At 52.2% G+C, this 27,733-nt stretch overlaps 1 protein-coding gene across 2 annotated transcripts in view; it reads left to right on the top strand.

The window, feature by feature from the left end:
• Nucleotides 1-27,733, top strand: part of Sorl1 (sortilin related receptor 1) — a 114,858-nt gene that overhangs the window by 4,931 nt on the left and 82,194 nt on the right. For both annotated transcript variants that reach the window (XM_042682700.1, XM_042682701.1), the window contains exons 2-5: nucleotides 11,962-12,078; nucleotides 16,030-16,155; nucleotides 22,621-22,782; nucleotides 25,583-25,650. In XM_042682700.1, coding sequence (XP_042538634.1) covers nucleotides 11,962-12,078; nucleotides 16,030-16,155; nucleotides 22,621-22,782; nucleotides 25,583-25,650 — 473 coding nt within the window. The remainder of the gene's footprint in view (nucleotides 1-11,961; nucleotides 12,079-16,029; nucleotides 16,156-22,620; nucleotides 22,783-25,582; nucleotides 25,651-27,733) is intronic.

The raw sequence follows: 27,733 nt of genomic DNA on the forward strand, positions 1-27,733 counted from the left end.
ACCACACACAGTTTGTGTGGAGTAGTGTAAATTTCCTTCCCTTTTATGCCCTGTTTATTCTGAGCCTCTTCTCTGCTGCCAAACCACTGCTACCAGGTTTTCGTATATCCTCTGCATCTATCTACAATGTGCTCGTACCTAAAATTATGAACGTTACCCGTAGCCTCTGGTATCATGAATAACAAGATTAACTTTACCTATGAACTATATTTGTGGCATTATAATTAAGGAATCAGGGTGTTACTTGAAGCATCAGAGTATCACAAAGACAGCAACCTTTTCTTTCTCCAGGCTGGGGGAAAGGTGATAACTCCTTTCTCATTTTCCTCGGAGGGTTGCGTGAGCCAGGATTGCAGAACCATGGGGCTTTCTCCTTCTCCTTGCTTGGAGAGATGATGTCTGGCTGTCCCCCAGAGAGGCAGAGCCCAGCCCTGGGAGAAGAGCAGCATACAGAGATCACGGATCTGGGTTTTAACTTGTGTTCTTTTTGCCAGTATTTTCATTGCGTCCTGTTAAAGGGAGTGAGTGGTGTGCTTAATGAATTGCTCTGAGACCTGGGACCACAAGGCCGATCCTAAATGATAGGGAACATCCCACAGCCAAGAGTGGATGCTGGAAAAATATTTTCTTGTCAGATCTTCCTCTTGTTTCCTTAGAGAACACTGCCAGCTCGGCAGTGCCATTGTTTAACCCAGGTGAGTATTATGTGAAGCTGGCCTGCATCTGTCTACTGTGACTGTGGGGGCTGGCGGGCGTGCTAATCAGCCAGAGAGCATGGATCTGACACGTAATTTATTATTTGCTTTTGTGGTGCATTTTAGTCCCCTTCTTTTCTTTTAAAGCATCAGTTTACTTTCTTAATTAGATTTTGCTTAAGTGAGTATTAAAATGAGTTTGAGCTTCTGGTATTGGAATTGGCTGGCATAAATGTGTTCAGGGAAAGCCTGAATATTTGACAATAATTCTGGTGCAGCTCATGGAGAGTTGACTGTGTGGCCATGTGTTAAAGCTGTGGGATGGCACTGACTTGCCCTCCGTTGATTTCGATTTCAGTAAATGTGAGGAAGGTAAAGGGAGAGCTTTGGTTTAACACCTGAGGATTAGCATTTCTCTGGAAGTGGTCTGGGCTACATGTAAATGAGAATGGGGCCTTCCTGTGCAGTCTCTGGGTACGCTAGGATCTGCTGGTGGGTGGCATATGCAGTCCAGCCACGTACATGTGAAAATCAATTTCCCTCTGTTTAAAATGAGCCACAGTTAATTTCGACCTAATTTATTGGTTTATCGACCTGTGAACCTTGGGCCTTTTGAAGAAGTGGCCTGGGCGGCCTTCTAGCATCAAAGTGGCTGATGATGCTAAAACCCAGAAAAGGAGAGGCAAGGCAGGGCTGGGTGAGGCGGGCTGCTGGTCATGACCACGCCTCGGGTTTCATCCTGTGTGATGGGGAGACACAAGGAATGCCTTGTGCATACTGGAGTGGGCTCCATGAAAACGGGATCTTCTATCACAGCCACAATAGCGAATCAAACTGTAATTGCAGGGGTTGGAGGCATGGCTCAGGGGGTAGAGTGTGGGCCAGTGAATGAAAGCATCAGATCAAGAGTTCCAATCCCAGTCTTGAGCAAAAATAAAGTAATAACAAAATCTTATTACCTGCTGGGTAGTTGTTAAATAACCATTTGTTATCCATTTATCTGTGATTCGTCATATATATTATTGATTGTCTATCTATGATTAACCCTATGGTCTACCTATTATTTACCTACCCGCCCATCTATGTCTGTATCATTTGGTTCTGGGGGTTGAATCCAGGGCTTCATGCATGCATGCTAAGCACATGTGCTAACACAGTTCTACAACCCTCAGTTCTGTGCAATTGTTAATTCTAGCCATGCCCATATTACCACTGGATGATGCTATTTCCCTGGCCTCTTGATGGGCCTTCAGTGAAGCACTTTTTGACCAATACTTCTACAGCAATGTCTGCCTATCTGTGTGTGCAGATGTCTACTAGCCCTATGTGGGCACTGGCCACGTGGAATGTGGCTCCTGTGACTTGAAGTTTGCATTCATTTGAAGTTTCATAGCCACACATGACTCCTGGCTCCTGTTCAGCCACACAGGAGACGTGTACTCAGCCACGGGCAACCATGCTGCCTCAGAAAAGTCAGAGCAGGGCCCACATCTGAGTGCACTGCAGAGGTGCAGAGTGAAGGCAACAGGTAAGGGCTTTGTCCAAACCCTTGGAGGTTGTCAAGTTGGGGGCCAGGGGGCTCCTTGCTAGGCAGGGGTGTGTCAGGAGACCATGGCGAGCAGGCGGGCACAGTGGTCTTGGAGACCTCTACTGCTCTGCTTGTGACTTGCTTGTGCAAACAGCCGCCAGTACCCAGGCAGCGCTGAGACGCTGGGGCGCTGAGCAGATCGCGTGCACGCTGTGTAGCTTTGAGAGATGTAAACACTGCTTTTAACAGTGGGGCCGTCTCCCCGCCCCTGCCCTTCACTTCCTGTGCTCTTGTTGACTTACCTCAATGTGGCTGGGCCTGTCTTTCATCCTTTCAACCCTTCAGGCTGGCACGAAGAGACAAACAATAGAAGCGTGTGGTCTTCATCATGGCGTGGAAACCTCCCCCTCCTCCTCGCTGCCCTTTAACTTAGCATGCCGCCGCCGCCGCCGTTGCTGCTGCTGCTGCAGGCTCTTGGCTTGGAAAATCAGGACCCTTCACTGTGATTTATCTCCAGTCCCTGAATTAGATTAAAAACACAGCTACGAATTCTCAGAAAGGCAAGCTGATGTGATTATACCCCAAATCCGAGTGGCAGACAAGGGCAATAAAAAGATGTACATACATCAAACGGGTGTGCTGCTGTGGAGGGCTGAAGTACTGATGGTTACCCCCTCCCTCTCCTTTTTGTAAAGAGGAGGGGAAGGAGGAGGAAGAGGAGAAGAAGAAGGAGAAGGAGAAGAAGAGGAGGAGGAAGAGGAGGAGGAGGAGAAAGAGGAGAAGGAGGAGAAGGAGAATAAAGAGAAGGAGAAGAAGAAGAAGAAGAGGAGGAGGAGGAAGAGGAGGAGGAGGAGAAAGAGAAGGAGGAGGAGGAGGAGGAGGAAAAGAAGAAGAAGAAGAAGAAGAAGAAGAAGAAGAAGAAGAAGAAGAAGAAGAAGAAGAAGAAGAAGAAGAAGAAGAAGAAGAAGAAGAAGAGAAGAAGAAAGAGGAGGAGGAGGAAGAAGAAGAGGAGGAGAAGGAAGAAGAAGAGGAAGAGGAGGAGGAGGAGGAGGAAGAAGAAGAAGAAGAAGAAGAAGAAGAAGAAGAAGAAGAAGAAGAAGAAGAAGAAGAAGAAGAAGAAGAAGAGGAAGAGGAAGAGGAAGAGGAAGAAGAAGAAGAAGAAGAAGAGAAGAAGAAAAAGGAGGAGGAGGAGGAAGAGGAGGAGGAGAAGAAAGAAGAAGAAGAAGAGGAAGAGGAAGAGGAGGAGGAGGAGGAAGAAGAAGAAGAAGAAGAAGAGAAGAAGAAAAAGGAGGAGGAGGAGGAAGAGGAGGAGGAGAAGAAAGAAGAAGAAGAAGAGGAAGAGGAAGAAGAAGAAGAAGAAGAAGAAGAAGAAGAAGAAGAAGAAGGCGGTGGCAGCAGCGGCAATTGGTCAGGCTTCAGCTGTTTAGGAAGGAGTCTAGCCTGCTGTGCAGATTCCTTTGTCTCAGTAACTGCAGAATGAAGGGAGGAGGTTGGCCAGGGTAATTCTCAGGTAGAGGCAGTGGGTGAGAGCCAATGAGGAGCCCGCTGCCTGGGTTTAACAGTGTCAGGGGTTCTGGGGTGACCTCTACCCCACTTGGGTGGGCTGTGAGCTGAGATGGAGTCTTGATGAGAAATTGGGCTCTGGAGAACCCCTGTGTCCAAGGTCTGAGCTCATCTGGCTTAGCTGGGAGGGCCTGGGTGAGCAGACCCCCAGCGAGAGCCTGGCTCACGGACGTGGTTTCTGGGTCTCACAAGGGGCCTGTGTATGGACAAGGGGCCCAGGTAGCCAAGGACCCTGCAAGCCCCACACAGGCGGTGCTGGGGTCTGTGTGACCTGACCTGCTGGGTTAAGGATCTCAGCCAATGGCCTTTGGCGTGGTAAGGGAGGGCAGGTGGGGGGCGGGGGGAATGGGGACAGATCAGAGCTGGGTGATCGCCCTAGGTTCCCTGGGGGAGTTTGGAAGGAGTTGAGTGTTTTAAATCTGTGCCCAATTAATTGAGTAACCTGAGACTCAATGTAAGGTTTACCTCATTGATGTACAGTTAATTCCCTGAAATTCTCTCACCGAGAAGTTTAAAAAAATGAAAAGTTTTTGCAGTACACAGGGTGTGTGGTGATGGTGGGGTGGGGTGGGGTGGCGGTGCTGTGGCGGGAAGATGGCTGCAGGAGCCAGGCCTTGAGCGTCCGAGGGAAGCATGGGGTGCCTGGGAAGGTGGGCGCAAGGTGAGAATTGTCAACACAGAGTTAGCCGGAGGAGAAGGGGGTGAGGGGTGCCACGCTGTCCCTGAGCTTTCCACTCAAACTTTACCGCCTGAGCCTCAGCTCCACTCTGGATTCTGTGTGTGTGTGTGGGGGGGGGGGCGTTAATTGGAGAGAAGAATCTCCAGATGTTCCTCCTTCCCCGGGCTGGCTTTGGGGCAAGAAGAGATGTTGATGGGTGTTGAAATTCATGACGTGCACTCGTGGTTTATCTGTCCGTGGCTTGTAATTGTCTTGCAGACCTGAATTTCTCTTCAGCTCTTTTCCTGTGTGCCTATTTCACAGCTCCGGAGTTGAGGAACGCCTTCCCCCCCACCCCTGTTCCCCCAAAGTTAGACAGCTAGGAAGATCCCAGAGTCAGAGTCCAACACCCAAACCGGGCCTCTGACGTGTTTCCCCTGTGTCCTGGTGTCCTCCTCTTCATGACCTGTGTATGTGAGTCTGTGCACCCCAATCCAGAGGACCCCTCTAATCCCACCCTTCCTGGCCACACTGGCTTTTAAACTTTGCAAAAGCAACAGCTCCCAGGGCGCTTCCTGTCCCTGGCCTTCGCTTTAATCTTGCTTTAGTCTCTGCACACTCTCCAGCTCTCCATTCCTTAATCCCTTCCTTGTCTTCCACCTGGTACCGGTACTGGTACCGTGACTTTCCCCAAAGAACCTTGTCTCCACCGCGTGGAGTCAGGTCATCGTGTGAACAACTGGGATTGTCCTGGAATGTGCTACTGCATGCTGATTTCTGGCCACTAATGTAAGAGAGACGGGAGGCTGGCTCTCCAAGTCTGCTGCTTTCCCAACACCTAGAGTAGCATCTGGGTTATAGTAAATGCTCAATAAATATTTATTGAGTGAACAACGTGAAGAGCTTTTTATGGCAAAGCTGCAGAGCCAAAGAGGAAAGCGAGTGTGGAAAGCGAGTGGTCTAGAACCTTCTCTGATCTCACAGGAAGTCACCCTGGGGGAGGCAGAGGCAGGAGGATCACTAGTGTGAGACCAGCCTGGCTGCATAGGTAGGTCCTGGCTGAGCAAACACACACACACACACACACACACACACACACACACACACACAGAGCAAGAACCAGGAGTGGCGTTGTATTTGTAGGGCATTCGCCGGGCTTAGGTAGGTAGCGGGCCTGCGTGTTAGGGCAGAATGGGAGCCGCCTCCTGGAATCTTGAGTGGTTGGGTGAGGTTCCCTCTCGGGTTCTTTCTGGCTCAGTCATCTTTTCAGACATAGCCTTGCTCGCGACAGGCTTGTCCTTGGGAGCCTTCGGGAAGCAGCACACCGTTTCCTCAGGCGGCGTGGTCACGGCGGGGGCGTGGCAGCGGCGCGCAGGGGTGCTCACGGTCCACACGCCAAGGCCCCCACGGCTGTGATGGGTCTCTCTGAGCCGACACAGCAGTCAGTGACGCTGTGCTGTGCTTTGGTACAGAGGAAGGAAAAGACATTAAACACACACACACACACACACACACACACACACACACACACACACACACACTAGTGTGAGACCAGCCTGGCTGCATAGGTAGGTCCTGGCTGAGCAAACACACACACACACACACACACACACACACACACACACACACATGTCTGTGGTGAACTCATGGCAGTAGTGAAGAAGATAGGAATGAGATGTCAACTCTTAGTTCAGGGGCATCCGCTCTTCCTTTGTCCCCCGCTCTGTACAATGAGTGAATTTGCCAGCCAAGTGGCAGGTCGTGTGCGGGGAAGGGTGGCCGCTACAGTGGAGTGGGTGGCCAGGTGGCGGGGCCGTCCTCCGGGCCCTCTGAAGCGGAGGTGGACGGCCGCGGGGGCAGCGAGCTGCCCACAGACAGCGAGAGCGCGTGTCTGGAGGCTCACCGGGCGATCCTGCGCCTTCCCGCCCGTCCACCTCACGGTGGGAGAAAGGCCGTGGGTCGGGGCCTCGGGAAGGCCCCCGTGTCGGGGTGTGGCGGGTGGGGGTGATGTACAGGGAAGGACAGGATATTTATTTGTGTTTCCCTGGGCGGTGTGTGTGTGTGTGTGTGTGTGTGTGTGGCAGACTGTCTTGTGTGCAATGCCTGCCTCACAGACTGTTCTGGAAAGAAGCTGAGTAGGAGGGGTGATGACAACAGGTGTCAGGGCCATCTTGAATTTGGGTCTGAGCAAGACAAGAAGTCATTGGTGACCCGGCGCAGCCCCCCCCCCCCTTGGGAATATGTACCTCAGGGACCATGCAGACCGGTGGCTTTACCGGAAAGTTCTCCTGGTTAGACCTGCCTCCCTCCCCTCAGGGGTGCCCTGCCGGTAAGACATGCGTTAAAGAACCTCTCCAGGACCTGCGTGCCTCCCTCCTGCACGCATGAGTGCGTGAGTAATCACCACCTGCGCACAGCGCCCTGCGCACTTCCCCCGTGCTATTTATAACAGCCGCTTTCCACCCGAGGTTCGGGTAGCAGTTAGGCTCGCCCTCCCTCCTCCTCCTCTAAATAATACAGGCAAATCACCCCACCTCTGGTGGCGTGGGGGGGGGGAGCGGGACAGGTGCATGTGGGGGGGGGAGATGGGGGTGATGTTGGGTAAAGACCAGGAGCCAGGCCGAGGTGTGGGAGGTGACAATTGTTCTGAGTGGAGCCCGGGCTTGTGGCTGAGGCTGTGGCCGGGGCTGGGGGGGGGGGGGGGGCTGGCCAGGCTGCTGCTGACAGTGCTTTGAAGGATTGCTTTGGCCAGAGACCCAGTCCCCAGCCTGCCCCCTCTATGACTCACTCGAACTGCCTTATTTTGGTAGCGTGAGGGCTGGAGACGAGAACTGAGAGGAGCGTCCTCGGAGTGGGATCCACACTTGAAATGCGTAGACCCCCGCGTGGCCCTGTGGATCCTTTAGGGGCGACTTCCTGTCACTTAGCTGTGGGGAAGAGAACAGTTCCTGGCATTTCCCATGCTGTGCCATCACCTGCTCCGTCGACTTCCAGAACATTTCTGTCACGGCAAAAGAAAACCCCTTACCATTCTCCCTCCTCTCCTCTTCCCCGCATCCCTCCCGCAACTGCTCTTCTGCTTTCTGTAAGTCTCCTGGACAGTTTGTAGGAATGGACTCCTGAGACCAGTGACCTTAGGGGCTTATTTTCCCCCACGTCAATATTGTTTGGGGCTTTGTGCCCATGAAAGCACCGATGAGTATGGTGGAGTCCCCAGAACCACCCCAAGACCCCTGACGATCTCTCCACAGCCCCCTCAGGAGTGACCTTCTGACCGCTTAGCCCCAGGTTCCATCTGAAGGCAGGGAATAGTGATTTGTGGGGCTTTCTAGCCGGCAGAGGCCCCGTGCACTTCCCAGACGCCACCTGTCCTTGCAGAGACGGGCTTTGTTCAGAGATGTCCTGGTAGGCCAGCTTCTCCCTTGGACTTCTACGGGAAGACCCTCAGCTCCACCCCGCTGCCTTCATAGTTCCAGTCCACTGCATCCCATTCACCAGCCTCCCGTCTGCCCTGCGAGCCAGGGGTGGAGAGGGCAGGTTGTTTGTGCCCCGGGGTTGTGGTTATAACTGACTCCAACTCCAGAAGTCACACTCCCACTCCCCAGCCCTCCCTCCCGGCCAGTGTGTCATCTGAGCCACTGTGTGGGTGTGGGCTCTGCTGGAAGAGGCTGGTGTGACACCCAGCATACACACACACACACACACACACACACACACACACACAGATTCTCCAGTATGCTGGGCACCAGTAGTTCATGCCTACCATCCTAGTTCAAAGATATTGTAGGCAGATAAGTTCACTACACTCCATCTACAAAAAGAAGGAGCAGAAAGCAGAGTCGAAGGTGAACGTTGGTGGGTCACACCTGAAGTCCTAGAACACTGGAGTTTGAAGTCAGCCTGGGCAGAGAATTCCTGGAGACTTCATCTCCAATTAACCAGTCAAAAGCTGGGCCGGGGGTGTGCACTCAAGAGGTGGAGCTCCAGGCTGGCCTCCCCGCCCGCCTCCGCTGGGGACCTCTGGGCTGGTGATTGCCCGGGCTGCTTTGTCTACATCTCTCGGCCCCTTCTACGGGGAACTGGCGGGAGAAGCCAGCCTGGGGTCTTGGGGCTTCATCCTGAGGGGTAGGGATGGAGAGGGAGAGGGTGACACACTGAACAGACCACATGTCTTCTGGCTGGTTCTCTCCTCTGGCAGCCCCTACCCTCTGAGGGTGTCAGTTTGAGGGACTGACCCAGGCAGAGCCGGGCACCGGACGCACTGCGTTGGGGATGGGTGAGCTGCTACTCACCAGGGAGTTATCTTCATGGCCCGTGCTCCGTGGGCTCCGGACGAGCCGCTGCTTGCTTACGGGATCTTGATCCTTTCTTTCCTGGCTGTCCCTTTTCAGGCCGCTCTTAGGGACAGAAGGGTCATCTAACAGAAAAGGTTTTTATTATTCAATATTATTTTTAATGCTGGGACTAGGGCTTGAACTCAGGGCCTGGGCGCTGTCCTCAAGCTCTTTCTGCTCAATGCTAGAGCTCTGCCACTTGGGCCACAGTTGTACTTCCAGCTTTTGGGTGGCTAATTGGAGGTAAGAGTCTCATCGACTCTCCTGTCCAGGCTGGCTGTGAACTGTGATGATCAGGCCTTAGCCTCTTGCGTTGTTAGGGTACAGGAGTAAGCTGCAAGTGCTGGGCAGATGAAGCTTGCTTGCTTGCTTTCTCTCTCTTTCTAAATAGATGTGTTGCCCAGCTTGCCTCCTGGAAGCCTTCCTCACAGGAACATCTGACGGCATTGTGATGCTGTCATTGGTGTTCAACTGATTCCTCCTCCTTAGGCTCGCTTGGCAGGGTCTCCTGAACCTCCTGTCCTCTGCCTGGAAGCATCTTCTTCCTCCTTTCCATCCTTCTTTCCTCCTCCCATCCCTGAGCGCTCTGTAGCCCATTCAAAGGGTTGTTGCAGGGTTGTCTCCCAGGAGCGCTTTCCCAGTGTCTGTGAGGATTGCTCAGTGAACTCTGGAGGGGCTTTTCACCCCAGACCCCTGGGAACTTGAGTGGCCCTGACAGGAGCCTGGTCTGCTGTGTTACTGGCCTGATCTGCATAGTTCTGTGGCTTCCTCCTCGGTTCTCAAGGTGAGGGTGGCCCTGAAGGACGGCAGGCTTGAGCTCAGATCCCTAAGTGCCTGTACCTGCGGGCTTCTGATCTGTACATCCTTCTAGATTCTTCCTAGAAGCCTGGGCTAGAAGAAGAGAATGGTAAAGGAAGGTCAGAGGAAGGCTTCACTTAGGGTTAAATAATCCATTTCTGATTTTTATTTGTACTTCCTCGACGTTGACTCTTGAGACTTCATCTATCAGTAATTCGAAGTGGTTTTGGAATGACATGTTTTCCTTTAAGAAAAAAAAATCAAAGGCCTTTTTCTCAAAAGCGGTCTCATTTGAAATGTTTGTTGAGATAAGTTCAGATCCTGGATCAAATTAGATGCAGGTGCTTAAAACCCAAAGCAGAGTCGTTACAGATTAGCTCCCTGGTCGAGCGCTGCCAAGTTTGTGGCCCAGGTGTTTGGTTTCACCCTGGTCCCATCTGAGTGTTTCCCTCTCCCTCTCCCCCTCCCTCTCCCCCTCCCTCTCCCCTCCCTCTCCCCCTCCCTCTCCCCCCCCTCCCGTCGTGTGTGGAGGGAGAGGGGAGGGGGTGGTCATGGAGGATGGGAAAGGGGGAAGAAACAGCGCTGTGTGGAGGGAGGGCTTCCTGCTGCAGAGCTGGGAAGAGAGACCGCTCCTGATTTGATCTCATGATGAATCCTAGAGTGGCCGCCTGGGGCAGGGGTCGAGCTGGGACCCTGCCACGGCTCAGCCATGGCTGCTCTGGATGTCTGGGACAGCCGGGGTGGCTGGTGCACCGGAGAGAGCACATGCTCCCTCCCAAATGGTGAAGAAGCTCAGCCAGAGCCATGCGACCAGTGTTCTGTAAAGCAAGAAGGATCTGAAAGGACTGTTCCTTATTCTGAGGTGATGTCTCTCCTCGGTGTTCATGGACGGACGCCGAAAACCCAGGAGTACACTTAAACTGGAACTGAGAAGTTGGGACTGTAGGTGCTCAGAAAATGCTCCCCGGCCTCCGGCCTGCCAGAACCCGTAGGGGGGAGGGGAGAGGCGGGGGGGGGGGGATGAGATGGGACTGTGCCTTGGCTCGGCTCTTCTGCAGGCCTGGAACATCTTCCCAGAGCCCATTGCCTGGAACCTCGATGCCTCGCGGGCCGGCGAGAGTGTGCCATGACCTCAGACAACAAAAGAGGAAGCCATGGCTGGTCACGCTGCTCTCACACCACGGCCGTTTTAGTTAATGGTGAAGTAGAAGTTGTCACCCAGTCCTCACTCCCTTTTTATTTTCCTGGCGTATGAAATTCGGTGTCTGGGAGTTGTTGCTAGCAGCAATTCAAAGGCCATTTCGGCTGAGATCGAGAGGTATTTCCTTACTTGGGACACTTAAGTTATAAATCTAAAAAAAACTGCTAAGGAAACCATGCTGGGCCTCCCCCCACCCAGGGCTGAAATTGAATCATGGTGCCTCTTGGCCAGAGAAAACACTGCTTTGCACAGAAGTTCAGAACCCCATGCATGTGTTTAATTTTAATGAACAACTAATTGTCCATATTCCTGGGGAATGGCGTGATATTTTAGAACCTGTGTAATGAAATACACTTGGCATATCCAGGTAATTGGCACATTACTTTTAATGTGTATTATTTTCTATGTTGGAACTATTCGGAGTCTTTGTTTTAATTAATTAATTAATTTTTGAGGTACTGGGACTTAAATTAATCCTACTAGGCAGGTGCTCTACCACTTGAGCCAAGCCCTTACCTCTTTCTTCCCTCCCTCCTTCCCTCCCTCCCTCCCTTCCTTCCTGCCTTCTTTTCCTTCCTTCCCTCCCTCCTTCCCTCCCTCCCTCCCTCCTTCCCTCCCTTCCTTCCTTCCTTCCTTCTTTCCTTCCTTCCTTCCTTCCTTCCTTCCTTCCTTCCTTCCTTCCTTCCTTCCTTCCTTCCTTCCTTCCTTCTTTCTCCCCCCCTTCTCTGATTGGGTCTTGTATTTTTGCCCAGGGCTAGACTCTGACCTGGATTCTCCTACATATAGCCCTTAGTAGCTGAGACTGTAGAGCATGCTTCCATACTCTGATTGTTGGTTGAATTGGGGGTTATATGTCACTAACTTTTTTGCTACATTGACCATGAACCTTGATCGCCTGATCTCAGCCTCTGGAATAGCTGGAATTACAGGCATGGGCCGCTGCACCCCGTGGTCTTTTCTATTTTGAAATAGACAATTAATTGTATCAACCATGTTATTCCGTCACGCTGTAGAACATTAGAAGTTATTTCTTATGTCCAGCTGCTCCCCTGTACCCATACACACCCTCTCTGGTGGGGATGTAGGCCATGCAGTCTGAGTGCACTGCGTCCTGCGTCCATGCAGCATCCGACGTGCGTGGCTGTCGTTCGCCATGGTCCTGATTCTCTGTTGGTCTCTTCCAGGTCAGTCTGAATGACTCCCACAATCAGATGGTGGTGCACTGGGCTGGAGAGAAAAGCAACGTGATTGTGGCACTGGCCCGAGACAGCCTGGCCTTGGCGAGGCCCAAGAGCAGTGACGTAAGTACTTGTGCTGCTCTGTAAGTACTTGTGCTGCTCTGTAAGTACTTGTGCTGCTCTGTAAGTACTTGTGCTGCTCTGGTACCCCTTGGGGCTGGCAGCTGGCCTCTGTGCTTGTCTGGGATGGTCAGCGGGCACTGAGGGGATGGGCAGCATTAACTCGGCACCAGATGGGGTGTGGGAAATGACGGATGTAGCCTTCCTTTTCTGACCCCAGGCCAGGTAGCCCAGGCTCCAAGCAGAGGTTGCAGGGTTGCTCCACAGAGGGCCCGGTTGTCTGTTTCCAAGTGTTAGTGTCCTCTAACTGTCACGACTGGGTGGGCTGTTGATCTGGATTCTCTCATTTCTTATTTTTGTGCCGGTACTGGCCTCAAACTCAGGGAGTAGGTGCTGTCCCTTTTTTGTTCAATGCTGATGCTCTACCACTTGAGCCACAGCTCTGCCTTTTTGCTGGTTAATTGGAGATAAGAGTCTCATGAATTCTCCTGTTCAGGCTGGCTTCAAACTGTGATCTTCAGATCTCAGCCTGCTGAGTAGCTAGGATTACAGGCGTGAGCCACCAACGCCTGGGTTCAAAAGGCATATTTTGCAAGCTAGGTAGAACTTCAGCACTGTTTGATAGTTTGGATAAATAGGGTCTTCGTGGCAGAAGGGATTCCTAGGTTTCACTGGAGATGTTGGAGGTGGGGGTGGGGAATGAAGCCCAATATTGGGTTCTCCGTGGGAGAAATGTCATCTGACCCTCTAGTCAGAGCCTCAACACCCACAGCTCATATCCTGGACCTCCTGCAGCTCTGAGTGAATCAGGAAGGCCAGCCTGTTCTGTCATAGGTCTAGCCAGTCCAGTTCTTGCTCTGTCTGAATAGTTGAGTCTATCTTACCGGGAGTGAGTCCTATTGAACATTTGAAATGATGAACTCTTCCAGAATGAAGTATGAGATACGATTAAATGCCTGGAGTTAATAAATAGGAATGGCAGAAGTTTTCTCCATCTGTATACAAACTCCATTAAAGAATTGGCAGCTGAAACCGAGATGTTCTGATATGAAAAGTTAATGTAAAAATAAACTATGACTCAGCAGCGGGGGTTGGTGGCTCTGAAACAGAACGGCACCAAGTGTGCTTTGAAGAGGCTGGGAAGCTGGTTCCTAAGACCCCCAGCGGAGGTCTGTAGGGAAGAACTTATGCAGATGAAGACCTATGTGATTGGTGGAGCCTGGTCAGCATCATGAATATTCAGTATGTGCCCATGGATATGCAGGGCATATACCGGGCAAGGACTGACTGACTGCAGGGCCCTAAGGCAGAGCTATGTAGCTTGTGTGTGGCTGGTGGCTGGCTGGGCCTGGCAGGCTCTGAAATCAGAATGCCTAGGTTGGAATCCTGGCTTTGCCATTTATTAGCATTCTGACCTTGGGCCAAGAAATTTACCAGCGAAAGCTAAAAGTAGAGGAGATGTGGTGGCTCAAGTGGTGGAGTGCTAGATTTGATTGAGAAAGCCAAGTAAGAGTGCAGGGCTCTGCGTTCAAGCCCCAGTACAAGCACAATTCTTTTTTTTTAATTTGAGAAGCGGCGCTATCCAGGACTTGGCACAGGGTGGATGTGAAGATGTTTTCTGTACATTTTAGTCCTCCTTCATCCTCTTCCCATGGTCATTATTATATAGCTTTGAACTCCATGGAAAATAATTTTAAACTACAAGGCTTACCTACAAGGCTTATCCTTGTAGGTGAGAGAATGATCTAGCTGGCCACTTGGGGCCATTTGGCTCTTCCCTCTCATGTTCCTTCCTCTTTTGTTCCTTCGAGGAGAATGTGGCATTGAGGTCACAGCGGTCTGATTGGCATAGACAACCATGTCTGGGCAGAAGCAGAGTGTATGTAGAAGCAGGTGCCTGCCCCAGTCCACCCGGAGGTGGGATCCGCAAGTGAAATCACCTGGGGCTACCGCACAGAGACCCGGAAAGCTATCAGCTTTCCTGAGGCCGGTTCAGCACCTGCAGAAACCTGTGTGCAGTTCAGGGTGGTGACAAGTGGCTCGCGGTGCCCGGGCCCCACGTCTGTGTTCCGTGAACTCCGTCTACTCTGTCAGTCAGACAGAAGAAGGGATTTTAGCCAGACCCTTGCGGGAGACTGAGGTCTGAGGATCACAGTTCAAAGCCAGCCTGGGCAGGAAATCCTGGGAGACCCTTATTATTTCTAGTTAACCACGGAAAAGTCAGAGGTGTGGTTTAAGTGGTAGAGCGCCAGCCTTGAGAGAAAAGCTAAAGGCCCGACTCCCTGGCCCCGAGTTCAAGCCCCAATAGAGACACAAAATAAAAAAGGGGAAAGAAAGAAATCCTAGTGGATTATGAAGATAGAGGTTCAAGGGTCTGGGAGGGGCCTCAGTGTCAGTTTTTGGCGGGCAGAATGGATGTGAGAAGGGTCACTGTGCCCTGTTGGGTGTACACGCAGATGCCCTGGGCGCTCCCAACCCACGGACCTGCCAGGCCACCTCGTGACAGCCTCTTTCTGAGCAGCTGGTGGCTAGGGGCCTCTCTGTTCCTCCCTGACTCCTCCCTGACCTAGCGAAGGAGAGTATCTCTGCCTTTGCTTCCTCTAACCTTGACTTGGATTCAGTGTGAGTGATCTGCAGCTTCCTGGGCTTCTGTGTGCAGCCTGCTTGCACAGGGCGGTGTTAACAAATATTTGCCTGTTTGCACGCCCATCTCCTCTAATGACCATGTGACTTTTATTAGTCTTTCTGTTTTATGTGTGGGGTCCAGCAGAGGTCCTGGCTCTTGGTTGACCCTCAACGCCTGTTTGCAGTTGGGTCACACGTGCACAGATGGCAAATGCCCTGTGGGATTATTCTGAGTGTTCTCATTCTTCCAAGGAGTCGCCAGCCATTTTTCTTGAACTCTTCCCTCAACTCTCTTGCCCATAAACCACTTGAGCAATAACTTGCCGTCATTGTTGCGTTTATCTCCCAGGTTTGTTCAAGCCCCTTGATTCTGTTCTTTATGCTTCACACCTCACGGGTGCTGAAGTCTAGGGTCCACAGTCTCCGCAACTTCCACCCTGCCTCCTGGACTGGTGTGAGGATGGCTTTGGTGACTGCTGGCTCCAGGGTGGGAAGCCTGGATCAGGAATGCACCTGCTGCTTCTGTGTTGTGGCTGTGGCAAAAGCCCCTGTTAGCTTCTGTGAAATGATTTTAAGAACGGCATCTGCTGTGCAGGGTCGTTCGGGTTGGTATTGTCTCTGCACGCAGGAAGCCCGCAGTGAGCAACACTCATTCTTAACATCTCATCCTGGGGTCACTGTTCTCGCCAGAGATCAGGGCGCCATGGAGAAGGGACATCTGTTGGCCCAGGCATTGATCCTGCTGCTGCTGTGGGCCACAGAAGAAAACACTAATGCAAGAGAGGGATTCTGGGAGTTGAACCAGGTTCTCACTTATTCTAGGCAAGTGCTGTACCCCCGAGCCACGCCTCCCACCTGCCAACGGGCCCATGCTTGCACAATGAGCCACTCCAGCTCTTCCTTTTTTCGTCTCTCTGGAGTTGAGAGTTTTCTGTCCTGTGTCTGGAATGCTCTGAGAGACAAGCTTGCCAATGGCCGAGGCAGGAAAAATTAGATTACCTTTCAGAGACATTGGTGTAGATGGTAAAACAAGTTTTCCCTTCAGAAGGGAGCATGTTTTCTCTGCATCTCTGGATGTACTTTGTTAAACACTAGACAGTGCTGGCACACAGCTGGCGCTTTCTCTCAGTAAAGAGGCTGGTGTCTTCCAGGCAGAGGTGGCTGTAGCTCTCCTAGTTATCTGGTAGTTTCCGTAGTGCATGAATGCAGGGACACAGGGCTGCGGCGTTCAGGGTCCATGGCAGGATGCGGTGAGGATAGAGGCAGAGCACCGGGTCTCCCTGTCCCTCCCCAGCTCTCTCCTCATGCCTCCCGTTCTGTGTGTTGCAGGTGTACGTGTCTTACGACTACGGGAAGTCCTTCAACAAGATTTCGGAGAAACTCAACTTTGGCGAGGGAAATAACACGGCAGCTGTCATCGCCCAGTTCTACCACAGCCCTGCAGACAACAAGAGGGTAAGGTGGCAGGTGACGGAGGGCCCGCGCTGCATGGTCGGGCCTGGCTTCGCAGCACCGCGTCTGGGGCCATCGCTGGTTGCTGTGCTGAGGGGCTGAGGGGTCACCGAGCCCTCTGTGAACTTTGCAGCGTGAGTGGGAGTTAGCCACTGTGCTTCACTGAAGCTGCGGGCTGGTGGCGGGGCTGCAGTTCTCGGGGTGGATCTGGGCGATTTCAGGCAGGCCAAATACTGGCCAGGCAAGATTTCTAGACAAACAACGGCGGGTTCAGCCATGGGAAATCTGCCAGGCAGTGACTCACTGACTCACCGGTGGCAGAAATGTTTCCCAGGTGCATTGTGATCCACATCACTGCATGATCCTTGCCTTCCCATGGGGCCTGCTGAACTCTTGATTTCCTTATCCGAGTGTGCGTATGTGTGTCATGTGTCTGTAAACAGCCTCCCACAAAAGCCTCTCAAGCCAGCAGCCTCTGTTGTGTTTTCTTTTTTTTTTTTGGGGTCTGGTCGTGGGGCCTGAACTCTGGGCTTGGGCGCCGTCCCTCAGCTCTTCAGCTCAAGGCTAGCGCTCTACCACTTGAGCCACAGCGCCACTTCTGGCTTTTTTCTTTTTGCTTATGTGGTGCTGAGGAATCAAACTCAGGGCCTCAGGCATGCAAGGCAAGCGCTCTACCACTGAGCCACCTTCCCAGCCCCTCTGTTGTGTTTTCTTACCATGCCTGGGGCCTCTGATTCTTTAGCAATGGCCCCTGCCCCCCAAGAGTAGAAGGAAGCTTTGATCCTGTCTTCCCTTCCCCCTCCCACTCCAAGCAGGTGGAGGAGGAGAACAGGAACCCACAGCGTGCAAGACTTTCCTGCCTGTTTTGGAGCTCTTCTCTTTGAGTTTGATTCCTTATTTTCAGGGCCCCTGACTTCTCCTATGGATGGGCCCTTTGTAGATGATCTGCCTAGTCGTAAAAGCTTTCTGCTTATCCAGATGGGACTGCATGATCCAGGGCCACAGGGCCTTCTTCCAGAACCCTTTGCTGGCTACTCAGTTTCCTGTGGTCTCTTGGCAGGAGATCCATTCAAAGTATTTAGAACTGTTTTGGGCAGGTTCTGCTCAATCTGAACAGACCATGTCTGGAAGGAGCTAGGTTTGAGAGGCCCCCCCTGCCTGGCTAGGTTTTAACCTTTAGTTGGAGGAGGAGAAGGTAGGGAGATTCTGGGACTTGATAGCAGAGGCCTGGACTCTGGGGCTTTAAGAGGAGGCTGAGGTGCTATGGAGTTTTTTTTCCAGGCTGCTAGGGCTGCTTACCAGCGGGTTACAGAGAAGGTTCAGGAATCACCAGAACCGTATTGGTACAGATGAGTTTGGTATCGGCATTGCCTAGTGATGTAGGTTAGCTATGCACTTCTCTCTCTTATTTGAAAAGAGGGTGGCAGTCTTTTTCCTCTGGGTTGACAAGCAAAGAGCCGGTGTTGGAGAGAACTAACTTGCAGTGTAGACCTGTGGCTGGGTGTGATGTTTCTGGCCCACTGCCCTGTGGTCCATGGGTCTGGTCCTGGGGACTCACAGAGGTAGTGGGGTGCTTTCCATCTGGTCCTGGGCTCCTGAGGGGGGGAAGCTCTCCGTGTGGGCCGTGTGGCTTCCTAAGTGGGCCTGAGTGCCTCTAGGATCTAGCCACACTCCATCCATCCTGCCCTTGATCCGGGACTTCTAGCCTGAGGGTCATGTTACCCTTAGAGCCTAGTGTCTCGAGCCAACTCGAGGATGGCCTTGTGTTGTCCTGTTGGCCTGCTGGATTTCTGGTTTTCATCGAGGTCCCTCCGCACTTAGGGCTTGGAGCTGGGCAGGCAGTGTGTCCTCCTTCCTGTGTGGTGTGGGTTGTGGTGCGGTCTGGTCTGTGCACACCCCGAGTGGGAGGAGCTGGCAGACAGGAAGGGTGCTGTGCTCCGCTGGGGAGCAGGGGGAGAAGTTCGGGCGTTGGGGGGCCTTTGGGCGGCAGAAGAGTAGCCCTGCAGTTCTGGGGCAACAGACCAAGGAGACCTGGTGTGCGGTGGGAGGGAGAGAGGGAAGGCAGAGGTCCCATGGCTCCCAGTTAGGGTCCTTGGCCTTGCAGAGTGGCGCGCCGTCTGTCTCTTGAGGGTGAGCTCGAGGCCGAGGCGTCCAGAGAACAGGATGATAACGGCCACGGAGGAAGGGTCTCTAGTTCCCCTGAGAAAGGCGGTTACCTTCCCTGACATCTCGGGAAGGAAGAGGTGACTTAACTGAGCTGATTACTTTTACCTTTGTTCCCTGCCACGTCCGGGGAAGAATCGCACGTGCCACCGTCAACGGCAGGGCCTGGGCTCAGACATGTCCCCTGCACACAGGAGGTCCTGTGGGTGGTCAGTGGTGACAGCGGATGGCCGCAGGGGCTCTGACAGGAGGGGGCAGCATGCAGGTCTGGGGGGGGGGGCTGTGGGCGGTGGGAGGAGAGAAAAGGGAGGGGGAGGCCGCCGTCCGCGCCGACCTAGGCTCGGCCTGCTTGGAGATGGAGCTGCCAGCTGTGGATGTCAGGCTCTCCTGTCACATTGGTCTCTAGTCTCTCAGCCTTCTTCCTGCTGCCCTGCGCTGCGTCCTGAGCAGTGGGCCGCTGTAGAACCTGGCAGCTCCTTAGAGGTCCTGAGGCTGTCTGGGTGGGGTCTCGCTACATCTAGGGTTCCTCCACAAGGGCCTCTGAAGTGTTCTTGGGTCCCAGTCTTGACCTCAGCAGCAGTGAGGAGCAGCCCTGCCTTCCTCCAGGCTGAGGCTGATCCCAGGTAAAATGGTAGGCAAGTCTCTCTATCCCCTCCCTCCCTCCCTCCCTCCCTCCCTCCCTCCCTTCTTCCTTCCTTCCTTCCTGCCTGCCTTCCTTCCTTCCTTCCTGCCTGCCTTCCTTCCTTCCTTCCTTCCTTCCTTCCTGCCTGCCTGCCTGCCTGCCTTCCTTCCTGCCTTCCTTCCTCCCTCCCTTCCTTCCTCCCTTCCTTCCTTCCTTCCTTCCTTCCTTCCTTCCTTCCTTCCTTCCTTCCTTCCTTCCTTCCTTCCTTCCTTCCTTCCTTCCTTCCTTCCTTCTTGTGTTGCCTTGTGCTCTTCATTAACATCTCATGTCTGCTCTCAGAGCTAGGGAGAATCCCTTGTGCCCAACAGCATGTGGGTGCATTCTGTTGTTATCTTTCCAGAAGAATTTGTATTTCCAGAGGGAACACAACTTAGCCAAAGGCCGGGGCTCCTTTGAAATCCTAAGTGATGGGAGCCTGGGCTGGGGACGCAGCAGGTGGCTGGCTGGAGCTGCGGTCCGGAGGCAGTCGGTAGGGTTGTGCTGCTGGAGACCTGTGGAGGCAGTCGGTAGGGTTGTGCTGCTGGAGACCTGTGGAGGCAGTCGGTAGGGTTGTGCTGCTGGAGACCTGTGGAGGCAGTCGGTAGGGTTGTGCTGCTGGAGACCTGTGGAGGCAGTCGGTAGGGTTGTGCTGCTGGAGACCTGTGGAGGCAGTCGGTAGGGTTGTGCTGCTGGAGACCTGTGGAGGCAGTCGGTAGGGTTGGGCTGCTGGAGACCTGTGGAGGCAGTCGGTAGGGTTGTGCTGCTGGAGACCTGTGGAGTTGGATGGCAGCGAACATCACAGGCACCGCAGAGACCTCTCAGCGGGGAGGGGCACTCTGCTTTCCTGCCGGGTGCGTAGGGGATGCATGGCCTGGAATCAGGGTGCCCCCCATGCCCAGGAGAGAGGGAGCTACCTTTGCATGGAGCTGGGATGAGGTGAACTTGGCTCAGAGGAGACGTCGCCACGGGGTGCTGGATCGGATGGGCACGTGGCATCAGGGCTGGGCTGGAGTACGGCCTGGGTGGAGGCGTGGGGGTGCCAGCACGCAGTTTCTGCGCAGGGCATCTGGAGGTTTGCGTCTCAAGGGCAGAGCGCTTGCCCTCCACTGCTTTTCAGAGCCCACCAGCCCTGGGCTGCAGGTGGAGGTGATTGTCTCTTGCCTTGATGACTGTGGGGAGTCCTGCCATAACAATGTAAGGAAAGGCAGCCGGGTGTCCTTTAGCGTCTGCAGTGTGCATGGTGGGATGGGAAAGAGGAGAGTCTGGGATGGGACGCTAGCAGCAATGCAGCCTCTCATCCCCTCAGCCAAACCCCTAAGCATTCCACGCTCCACGCGTTGTAAGAGACACCAGGGACTTAAAAGAATACCAAGGCTAGATTCCTCTCATAAAGAAAAAAATTGATATTTAGCCTGTCGTTCTTGGAAGCGGAAAAGCCAAGAGAGCATAGTCCCCTCAAGCTGACCTCTGGTGGGAACGCTCTGGGCTTCATTCTACCATGGCGGGGATGCTACTGAGGGAGAGATTCCTGGCAAGACCGGAAAGCCAGAGGGTAGGAGGAGAGAACCACTGAATCCCGTCACGACCAACGATCAGTTTACCCTGTGTGAGTCCCCACCGCTTCAAGGCACTTCCTAAGATCACCGGGTAAGACCTGTGATTTGAATCCGGGAAATGCTGAGTTTCAACTGGAAGAGGGAAGGATTGATGAACGGTTAAGGGACAGGCTCTGCACCGGTTGGATGTGGCTTGGAAGTGGGTTTGGCCTTGTGTCCTCAGGGCTCGTTGACGGCTGTGAGCTTCAGTGTTATTATCAAAAGGGGGCGACCACGCTATCCGCTATCTGGGGTCTTGAGTCTCTGCAGGGTCTCAGTCTCTGTGAATAAGAATAGTGAATGAGAGGGATGGGGAACTCTTAGCTTGGTGTTTGGCATAGGAAGATGCACTTGTACAATTGTCAGCTATAATCCATAAACAGTTAACAAGTTCTGTGATGGTTTAGATTCACAAATATGATCTTGCTGCAAGCCATGAAATGAATTTCTGGAGAAATCTTCTCCAACTCAGATTGCTCTCTTCCCCAGGAACCAAGACGATTAGGAGCTGAAGGGTAGTGCTATTTCTAGAGAATACTTTCGTGATGAAAATTATGATAATCATCCCGGGATCATAATTGTTTTTTATTGCATTGCATTTGCTTAGTGTCGTTTTTGCTTTCAAAACATTCACTTTTTTAAAAAAAAAATGTTAGATTTAATTAGTCTTCTGTAGAGTGTGAAGATTTACATTAGATGCTGGGGAGAAAACACAAGAGAAGAAGAACACGGGGCTTGCATCTCTGGGAAGCTTGTGGTTTGGATTTAGGGAGAGCATGCAGTCTGGAAACAAGGTGAGAGCATCTGTCCATACCCGGTGTGGTGCAGGAAGGCTCTCAGCGGGAGAACGGGTCAGATGCCGACCGGGAAAGTGTCCTTGAGCTGATTCTGTCAGATTGGCTGACTTCTCGGGTGCGGAGGCTGGCTTGTGGGTGGAGCCGAGTTCCTCTTGCTCTAGTTTCTGGTTCGTAGGCCTGGTCCCCTGGGCCGCTCAGGAGCAGAGCTGGCCCCTGGCCTCATTACGTTCACTCCAGGCCTGCATCAACTATGCCCCAGCCTCATTTCCAATCCTTCCCCCAAGCCCTTGAGACCTCCATCAAACTCAAGGGCCCCAGGCATGGGGTCACCTTTTCTCGCGGAAGTCATGCCTGTCCTTCAGCACCCACCTCTTAGAAGGTGCCGTTTCAGATACCTGGGACTGGATCGGTTCCTGTGGGACTCTACAGGGCTTGATTGTTGTGTTTCTGTTGTTTACCTGTGGATGATGGGCAGCTGTGGCCCGGCCTGTCTCTTCCATTCTCAGGACACTTGGGGAAGGATGCTGGATTTTCACTGTGACTTCTCCGGTGTTGCCTGGCCGGGCCTCTGGTGTACACATTACGTTGAACTGCCTTGGTGCTGCCCCCTGGGGAATCTGGAGGCCACAGCAGCACTGTCCAGCCTGGCCCGTGCAGGAGCCGAATACGGCCAGTCCCTGCTCACCAGAGCTACTTGCTGCTCTGCCTGGGCGTGTCTGCAAGCTTCGCGTGACCCCAGGGCTGCCTGCTCATCTGCCACCATAGTGAGAAGTCACCGAGTATCTTGGGTGGATGGGATTTCAGCGGTTTTCATGGAAAGGCACGCCTGTCTCAGAGGTGCTCAGGAGATGCAGGGAGAGATGACCGATCTGAAGAGCAGGACATCTTTGTCCTGGCTGCCAACACCACCCTCATGGTGTTGAGCGGCCTGTAGATAGACGCTAAGAATTTTAGGCCAGGTCCCGTTGGAAGGAAAAACATAAAGGCTTACCCAGCTCCACTACCTGGTCACACAGCTCGCTCTAACCCTAACCCTAACCCAGCTCGCTGGGGTTTCCCCCTGGCTGGTCTCTGCAGCTCTTCCTTCCTTGAGCCTGGTTTGGTGTGTCCATTGACAAGGGATGCCGGGAAAGCCTGGCGTCATGAGTGTGGGTATGCTATGCTCACGTGGTTTGGAGGCAGCTGTCAGGGCAGTCGCTCATGGTTTGGAGGAAGTGCCTCTCTGAGTTGACCTGCTTTTTTTTCTTTGCAGTACATCTTTGCCGACGCTTATGCCCAGTACCTGTGGATCACATTTGACTTCTGCAGCACCATCCATGGCTTTTCTATCCCATTCCGGGCTGCTGACCTCCTCCTCCATAGCAAGGCCTCCAACCTTGTCCTGGGCTTCGACCGGTCTCACCCCAACAAGCAGGTAAGAGAGCTTTTGGAGCACAGTGCCGTGGATTTCTACTCCGCCTGGCTGGATTGCAGTGTCCTCTGAGTGACCTTGCCTCCTGCCCCTCCCTCCTCCCCTCCCTCCAGCCCTTCCTCCCCCGGGCTGGCCTTTGTAGCTACTATTTCCCTTAGCATAGCTAAGGAAAAGTATATCCTCCTTGGCACCCTCTGCCTGGGTCCCGGCCAGCACCTGACACCCGGCGCTTGGAAGGCCCTGTGAGTCTAACACTGGGCCTTTCTGGGCTGATGCCTTTGTGGTCAGTTGAGGCCCTAGATTTAATCAGAGAGAGTCACGTGAGATTTCTGGAGCGTGAGCTCTTTTGGGACCTCTTGTCACGTTTTCTGTTCTGTGTCTCCATCCTCCACCTTTGTTATTTTTGTTTGGTTTTGGCCAAACCCAGGGTCTCACATCTCCCAGGCAAGTGCCCTGGCACCCCACTGTGTCCACAGCCCCCCTCAGACATACCTGCCATTGTCTACCATTAACTTACAGAATAATCACTTGTAGAAGTTCTTGTAACTTCTTACAATAGAGTAAGTACCATTATTCTCCCTGTGTGTGTGTGTGTGTGTGTGTGTGTGTGTGTGTTCCTTGACTCCAATAGAGTAAGTACCATTATTCTCCCTTTGTGTGTCAGCGTGTGTGTGTGTGTGTGTGTGTGTGTCCTTGATTCCTGGACTGAAGGAAAGCTAACAGGTGAGGAGAGCGCCTGGGTAGGATTTGTATCTCAAGGTTGAAACAAGAAAAGGGGTGGGACATAAACTTGTGAAACCTGTAGCTCCTGTAGGATTGGGTTTATGATGCTCCCCAGTGTTTTCTGCTCAGAACTTTGGAACAGTTCTTTTGCTTTGCCGGTTGTTTAACCAAAACACAGATCTGTTTGTGTTTGCTTGCCTTAGGGAGTAACCTAAGCTTGCCTCAGCTGGGTTGGCTTACCAGAGGAGGTGGGTTCTTGTTATTTTTGGTCTCAGGCTTCTTAGTATCCACTAACTCGTGCCAGAGGAACCCTCTGGTGTCTCTGGAAGTTGCGGCCCTTTGGCCATGATCAGCAGGTGAATGACCCATGGCCAGGTTCACTGTTTACTCCATTCCCTGTGGTGCTCTGCCTGTCCTGAGTCCTCTGCATTCCGCCCCAACAAACCAGGCCTGTTACCGTGCTGGGAGCTGATCCCAGGGCCTTGTTACATGCCAGATGCAAGTTCTCTATCTTAGCTCATGGTTTTTATTTTTCTTTTCTATCTTTTTCTTTCGGTTGTGGTAATTATACATAACATACTGTTTACTACTTATCTTTTTACTTTTTGGAGAAGATGTTGCGGGGCTTGAACTCAGGGAAGGCCTTGCATTTTTTTTTTGGGGGGGGGGTCCGGTCGTGGGGCCTGAACTCGGCCTGGGCGCTGTCCCTCAGCTCTTCAGCTCAAGGCTAGCGCTCTACCGCTTGAGCCACAGCACCACTTCCGGCTTTTTTCTTATGTGGTGCTGAGGAATCGAACCCAGGGCCTCAGGCATGCAAGGCAAGCACTCTACCACTGAGCCACCTTCCTAGCCCCAGGCCTCGCATTCTTTTTTTTTTTTTTAATTTAATTTTATTTTATTTGTGAACATACTGTACAGAGGGGTTACAGTTACATGGGCAGAGGCCTTGCATTCTTGCTTGGCTTTTTCACTCAAGGCTTATGCTCTACTACTTGAGCCACACATCTATTTTCAGTATACATACATACACACACACACATGTGCACACACATGTTTTTTAATTCAGTTTTTATTTTTTTGCAGTGCTGGAGTTTGAGTGGAGGGTCTTACACTTGCTAGACAATGACCACATGAGCCATGCCTCCAGCCATATCTTCACTTTAGTTATTTTTCTGAGTATGTTTATGCCTGGGCTATCTTGGACTGTGATTCACCTATTTCAGCTTACTGTGGAGCGGAGATGACAGGTGTATATCACTGTCCCCAGCTTTGATTGGATGAAATCAGGGGCTCCAAAACTTTTCGAAGAGGTAGCATTGAGCCACGCAGATCCTCAGATCTCAGCCTCCTGAGTGGCTGGGATTACAGGTGTGAGCCATTGTCCTGGCTTCCCTTAGCCATTTCTAAGTGTATGGGTCATTACATTCATTGCTGTGCAATCTCAGCATATCCATTTTCAGAACCCTTCTTGTCTTGAAGCTCTATCCTCACTGGATGCCACCTCTAGCCCCCTGGCAACTGCCGTCCATTCTACTTTCCGTCTCCATGATTTTGGCTCCTCTAGGTCCTCGTATCAGTGAGATCATACTAACCTGGCTTTCTGTGTCTGAGTTATTTCACTCAGCATAATGTTTCCAAGGCTCATGTGGAGTCCAAAGAGTCTCAGAATCCCCACCCTTCCTACGGCTGAGCCATAGTCCATTGTGTGAAGAGGCCACATTTTACACCTTTTGCTCAGTGGCTCTCCCACTAAGCTTCACGAGCCCTGGCCCTCATTACAAACTCTTCAAGGTGTTGTTTTTCCAGTCACAAAGTGCATCACCTGGAGGGCAGTTTTAAGTAAACTGTAGCTTCTGATAACCTTTAAGGGGAAGGCATCGTGCTCATTCTTCCTTATTCCTGGGTGCCTTGGTGACTTGGGCCCTAGGGTGCGGCTCTGTCCTGCCCGCTCTGTCTGTCTGAGCTGGCTCTGTTCTTATGGATAGCGGCCCTGGCGGGCAGCTTGCAGCCCTGCTGGACTGAGGTGCCGGCCGTACACACCTCTCCTCATGCCTGCTTCTTGCTGTTTTGGTCTTTGCAGCTATGGAAGTCGGATGATTTCGGTCAGACCTGGATCATGATTCAGGAGCATGTGAAGTCCTTTGCTTGGTAAGTTGTGTTTTCTTGTAAACCTGACTCTTCAACACCTCATTTCCAGGCCCAGCTCCTTGCTTGTGGGCAGGTCTGTGGCCCTCCTCTGAAAAGCGAGGCCAGCCAAGAAAGGAAGGTCTTGTGAGAGTTGAGTAGAGCCTTGTGTTTTCCAACCCGTCGGGGCGCCCAGGGGAATCTCCCCGTGACCCTCGCATGTAACAGAATTCCTCAAGGCTCATTTTTCAAGCATTGCACAAGGAGTGGAATTTTCCTTCATATAAAATTCAGATATTTGTTCATTCATGATGCAAGTTTTTTTTTTTTTGAATGTCTGGTAAACATAAAACCTACTCAGTACTTTAGGGTGTAAGAAATTGAATCACTTAATTGATGTAGCTGCTAAAGAGAAGGAAGTTTAACAGCTAAAGGAGACATTGCTTGTACCTGACACAACTGGGAAGCAGCAGGCACAGAAGCTGGAGCGGGGCTGGGGCTTTCTTCTGGATGTCAAGCTGGTGGAGTGAGCAGCTTCCGGTGGGGAATTATCTGTGGTTGAGGATGCACGTGACAGGTAGGATGCAGCATTATGGGACTGTGGGAGACAAGGATTCCACGCAAGGGACAGGATGGCTGGAAGCGGCAGTGGAGCTCTGTGGTACGTGAGAACACGCATCTTCTGTTTGGGCATTGGATTGGGTGAAGTTTGGGAAGAAAATGCAGTAGTAGCTGGGTGTGGCCATGCACTCTTGTAAATGCTAGCTCTCAAGAGAAAGAGGCAGGAGAATAGGGAGTTAGAGGCACATCTGAGTTACGTAATGAGTTCTAGGCCAGCCTGGGCTACATAGTGAGAACCTGTCTCACAAAAACAAAAAACCCCTAGACCCAGACCGAAGAACCCAGAACGGGATTTGCACTGAATTCTGGGTAGCGATGGAGAGTCACTGCAGGTGTTTGAGGAAGGGAGTGGAGCGGATGGACTGCAGTGTGAGTACAGGTGTGTTAGCCGCGGTTGTGTCTGACCTTGTGTGTTGGTGGCAATGTAGTGTTGTCACCTTGACTGCAAGAGTTGGCACACGTGCAGGGTACGCAGAAAGCTCATTTCCAAGAGGGACTGTGGGGTGAGTGGATTTATTTAGCTGCTATCACCCTCAGCCACATACCCGATGGAATGGAGCTGTCATGGATTCCACATTCCTATGAGGAAATCCTGCTGGCTCCGGCCTCAGTATCCTTGTCAGTCTCCTGCTCAGCTAGCTACTTCTTTACTCTGAGCCCAACTAGTCTTCCTGTTTTCAACTCTAGTCCTTCTGCAGTTAATTCTCCATGCAGGGACAGGTGGATCCCGTTACAAGCAGGTCAGATCATATCATTGTTCTCCTTTCAACTTTTTCATGCATCGTGGTTACTCTCGGGTAAAGTGGCTGGTGCGTGCTGACCACAGGACATGGGGCCTTTGCACTTGCTGCTTTCTCCGTTCAGAATGTTTATCACCAGAACACACTGCCTGCTTTTGGTCCTTCACCTTAGCAAGTCATTGCTCAAGTAGTTCTTTGTCAGTGAGGCCTACCTAGAGAAGCGTATTTAAAGTTTATTATGTATATTTAAGCTATATACCATGCAATGGGATATACCTAGTAAAATAACCCATAGTTATTTTTCAGAACTGTCAGTTGACTAAACATAACTAAATATGGTGAAGCAAGTGACCGCATCACTTCTTACACACAGAATTTGTGTGTGAGAGAGAGAAAGAGAGAAAGGAGTCGGTACAGATCTATTCGTTTCAGCCTTAGAAAATTGTGTACTTTACCTCTTACAGACATGTAGGTATCTTAAGAGAGACTGCCTATCTTTGTCTATTAGATAGCTAAGTGTCCGTTAGAGGGTTGTGTGTCTGGTTTGGGGGGATTTTAGGTTGTTGGAGGGGGAATTCCGCATCCTGAGCGAGAGTATAATCTGATCTTGCAGAGAATAAATAAGAAGCACGGTTGTCGAACCCCGCTTGGTAACCTGGAAGCAGCAGGGGTGTCGGGAAGCTCAGCATTTATTTATGCTGTGCAGAGCTGGAGGTTGGCGGTGGGACAGGAGAAGACCTACCAGA

Source organism: Dipodomys spectabilis, unplaced genomic scaffold (assembly GCF_019054845.1).
Source record: "Dipodomys spectabilis isolate Male_0828 unplaced genomic scaffold, ASM1905484v1 ptg000076l, whole genome shotgun sequence".
Classification (NCBI taxonomy): Eukaryota; Metazoa; Chordata; class Mammalia; order Rodentia; family Heteromyidae; genus Dipodomys; species Dipodomys spectabilis.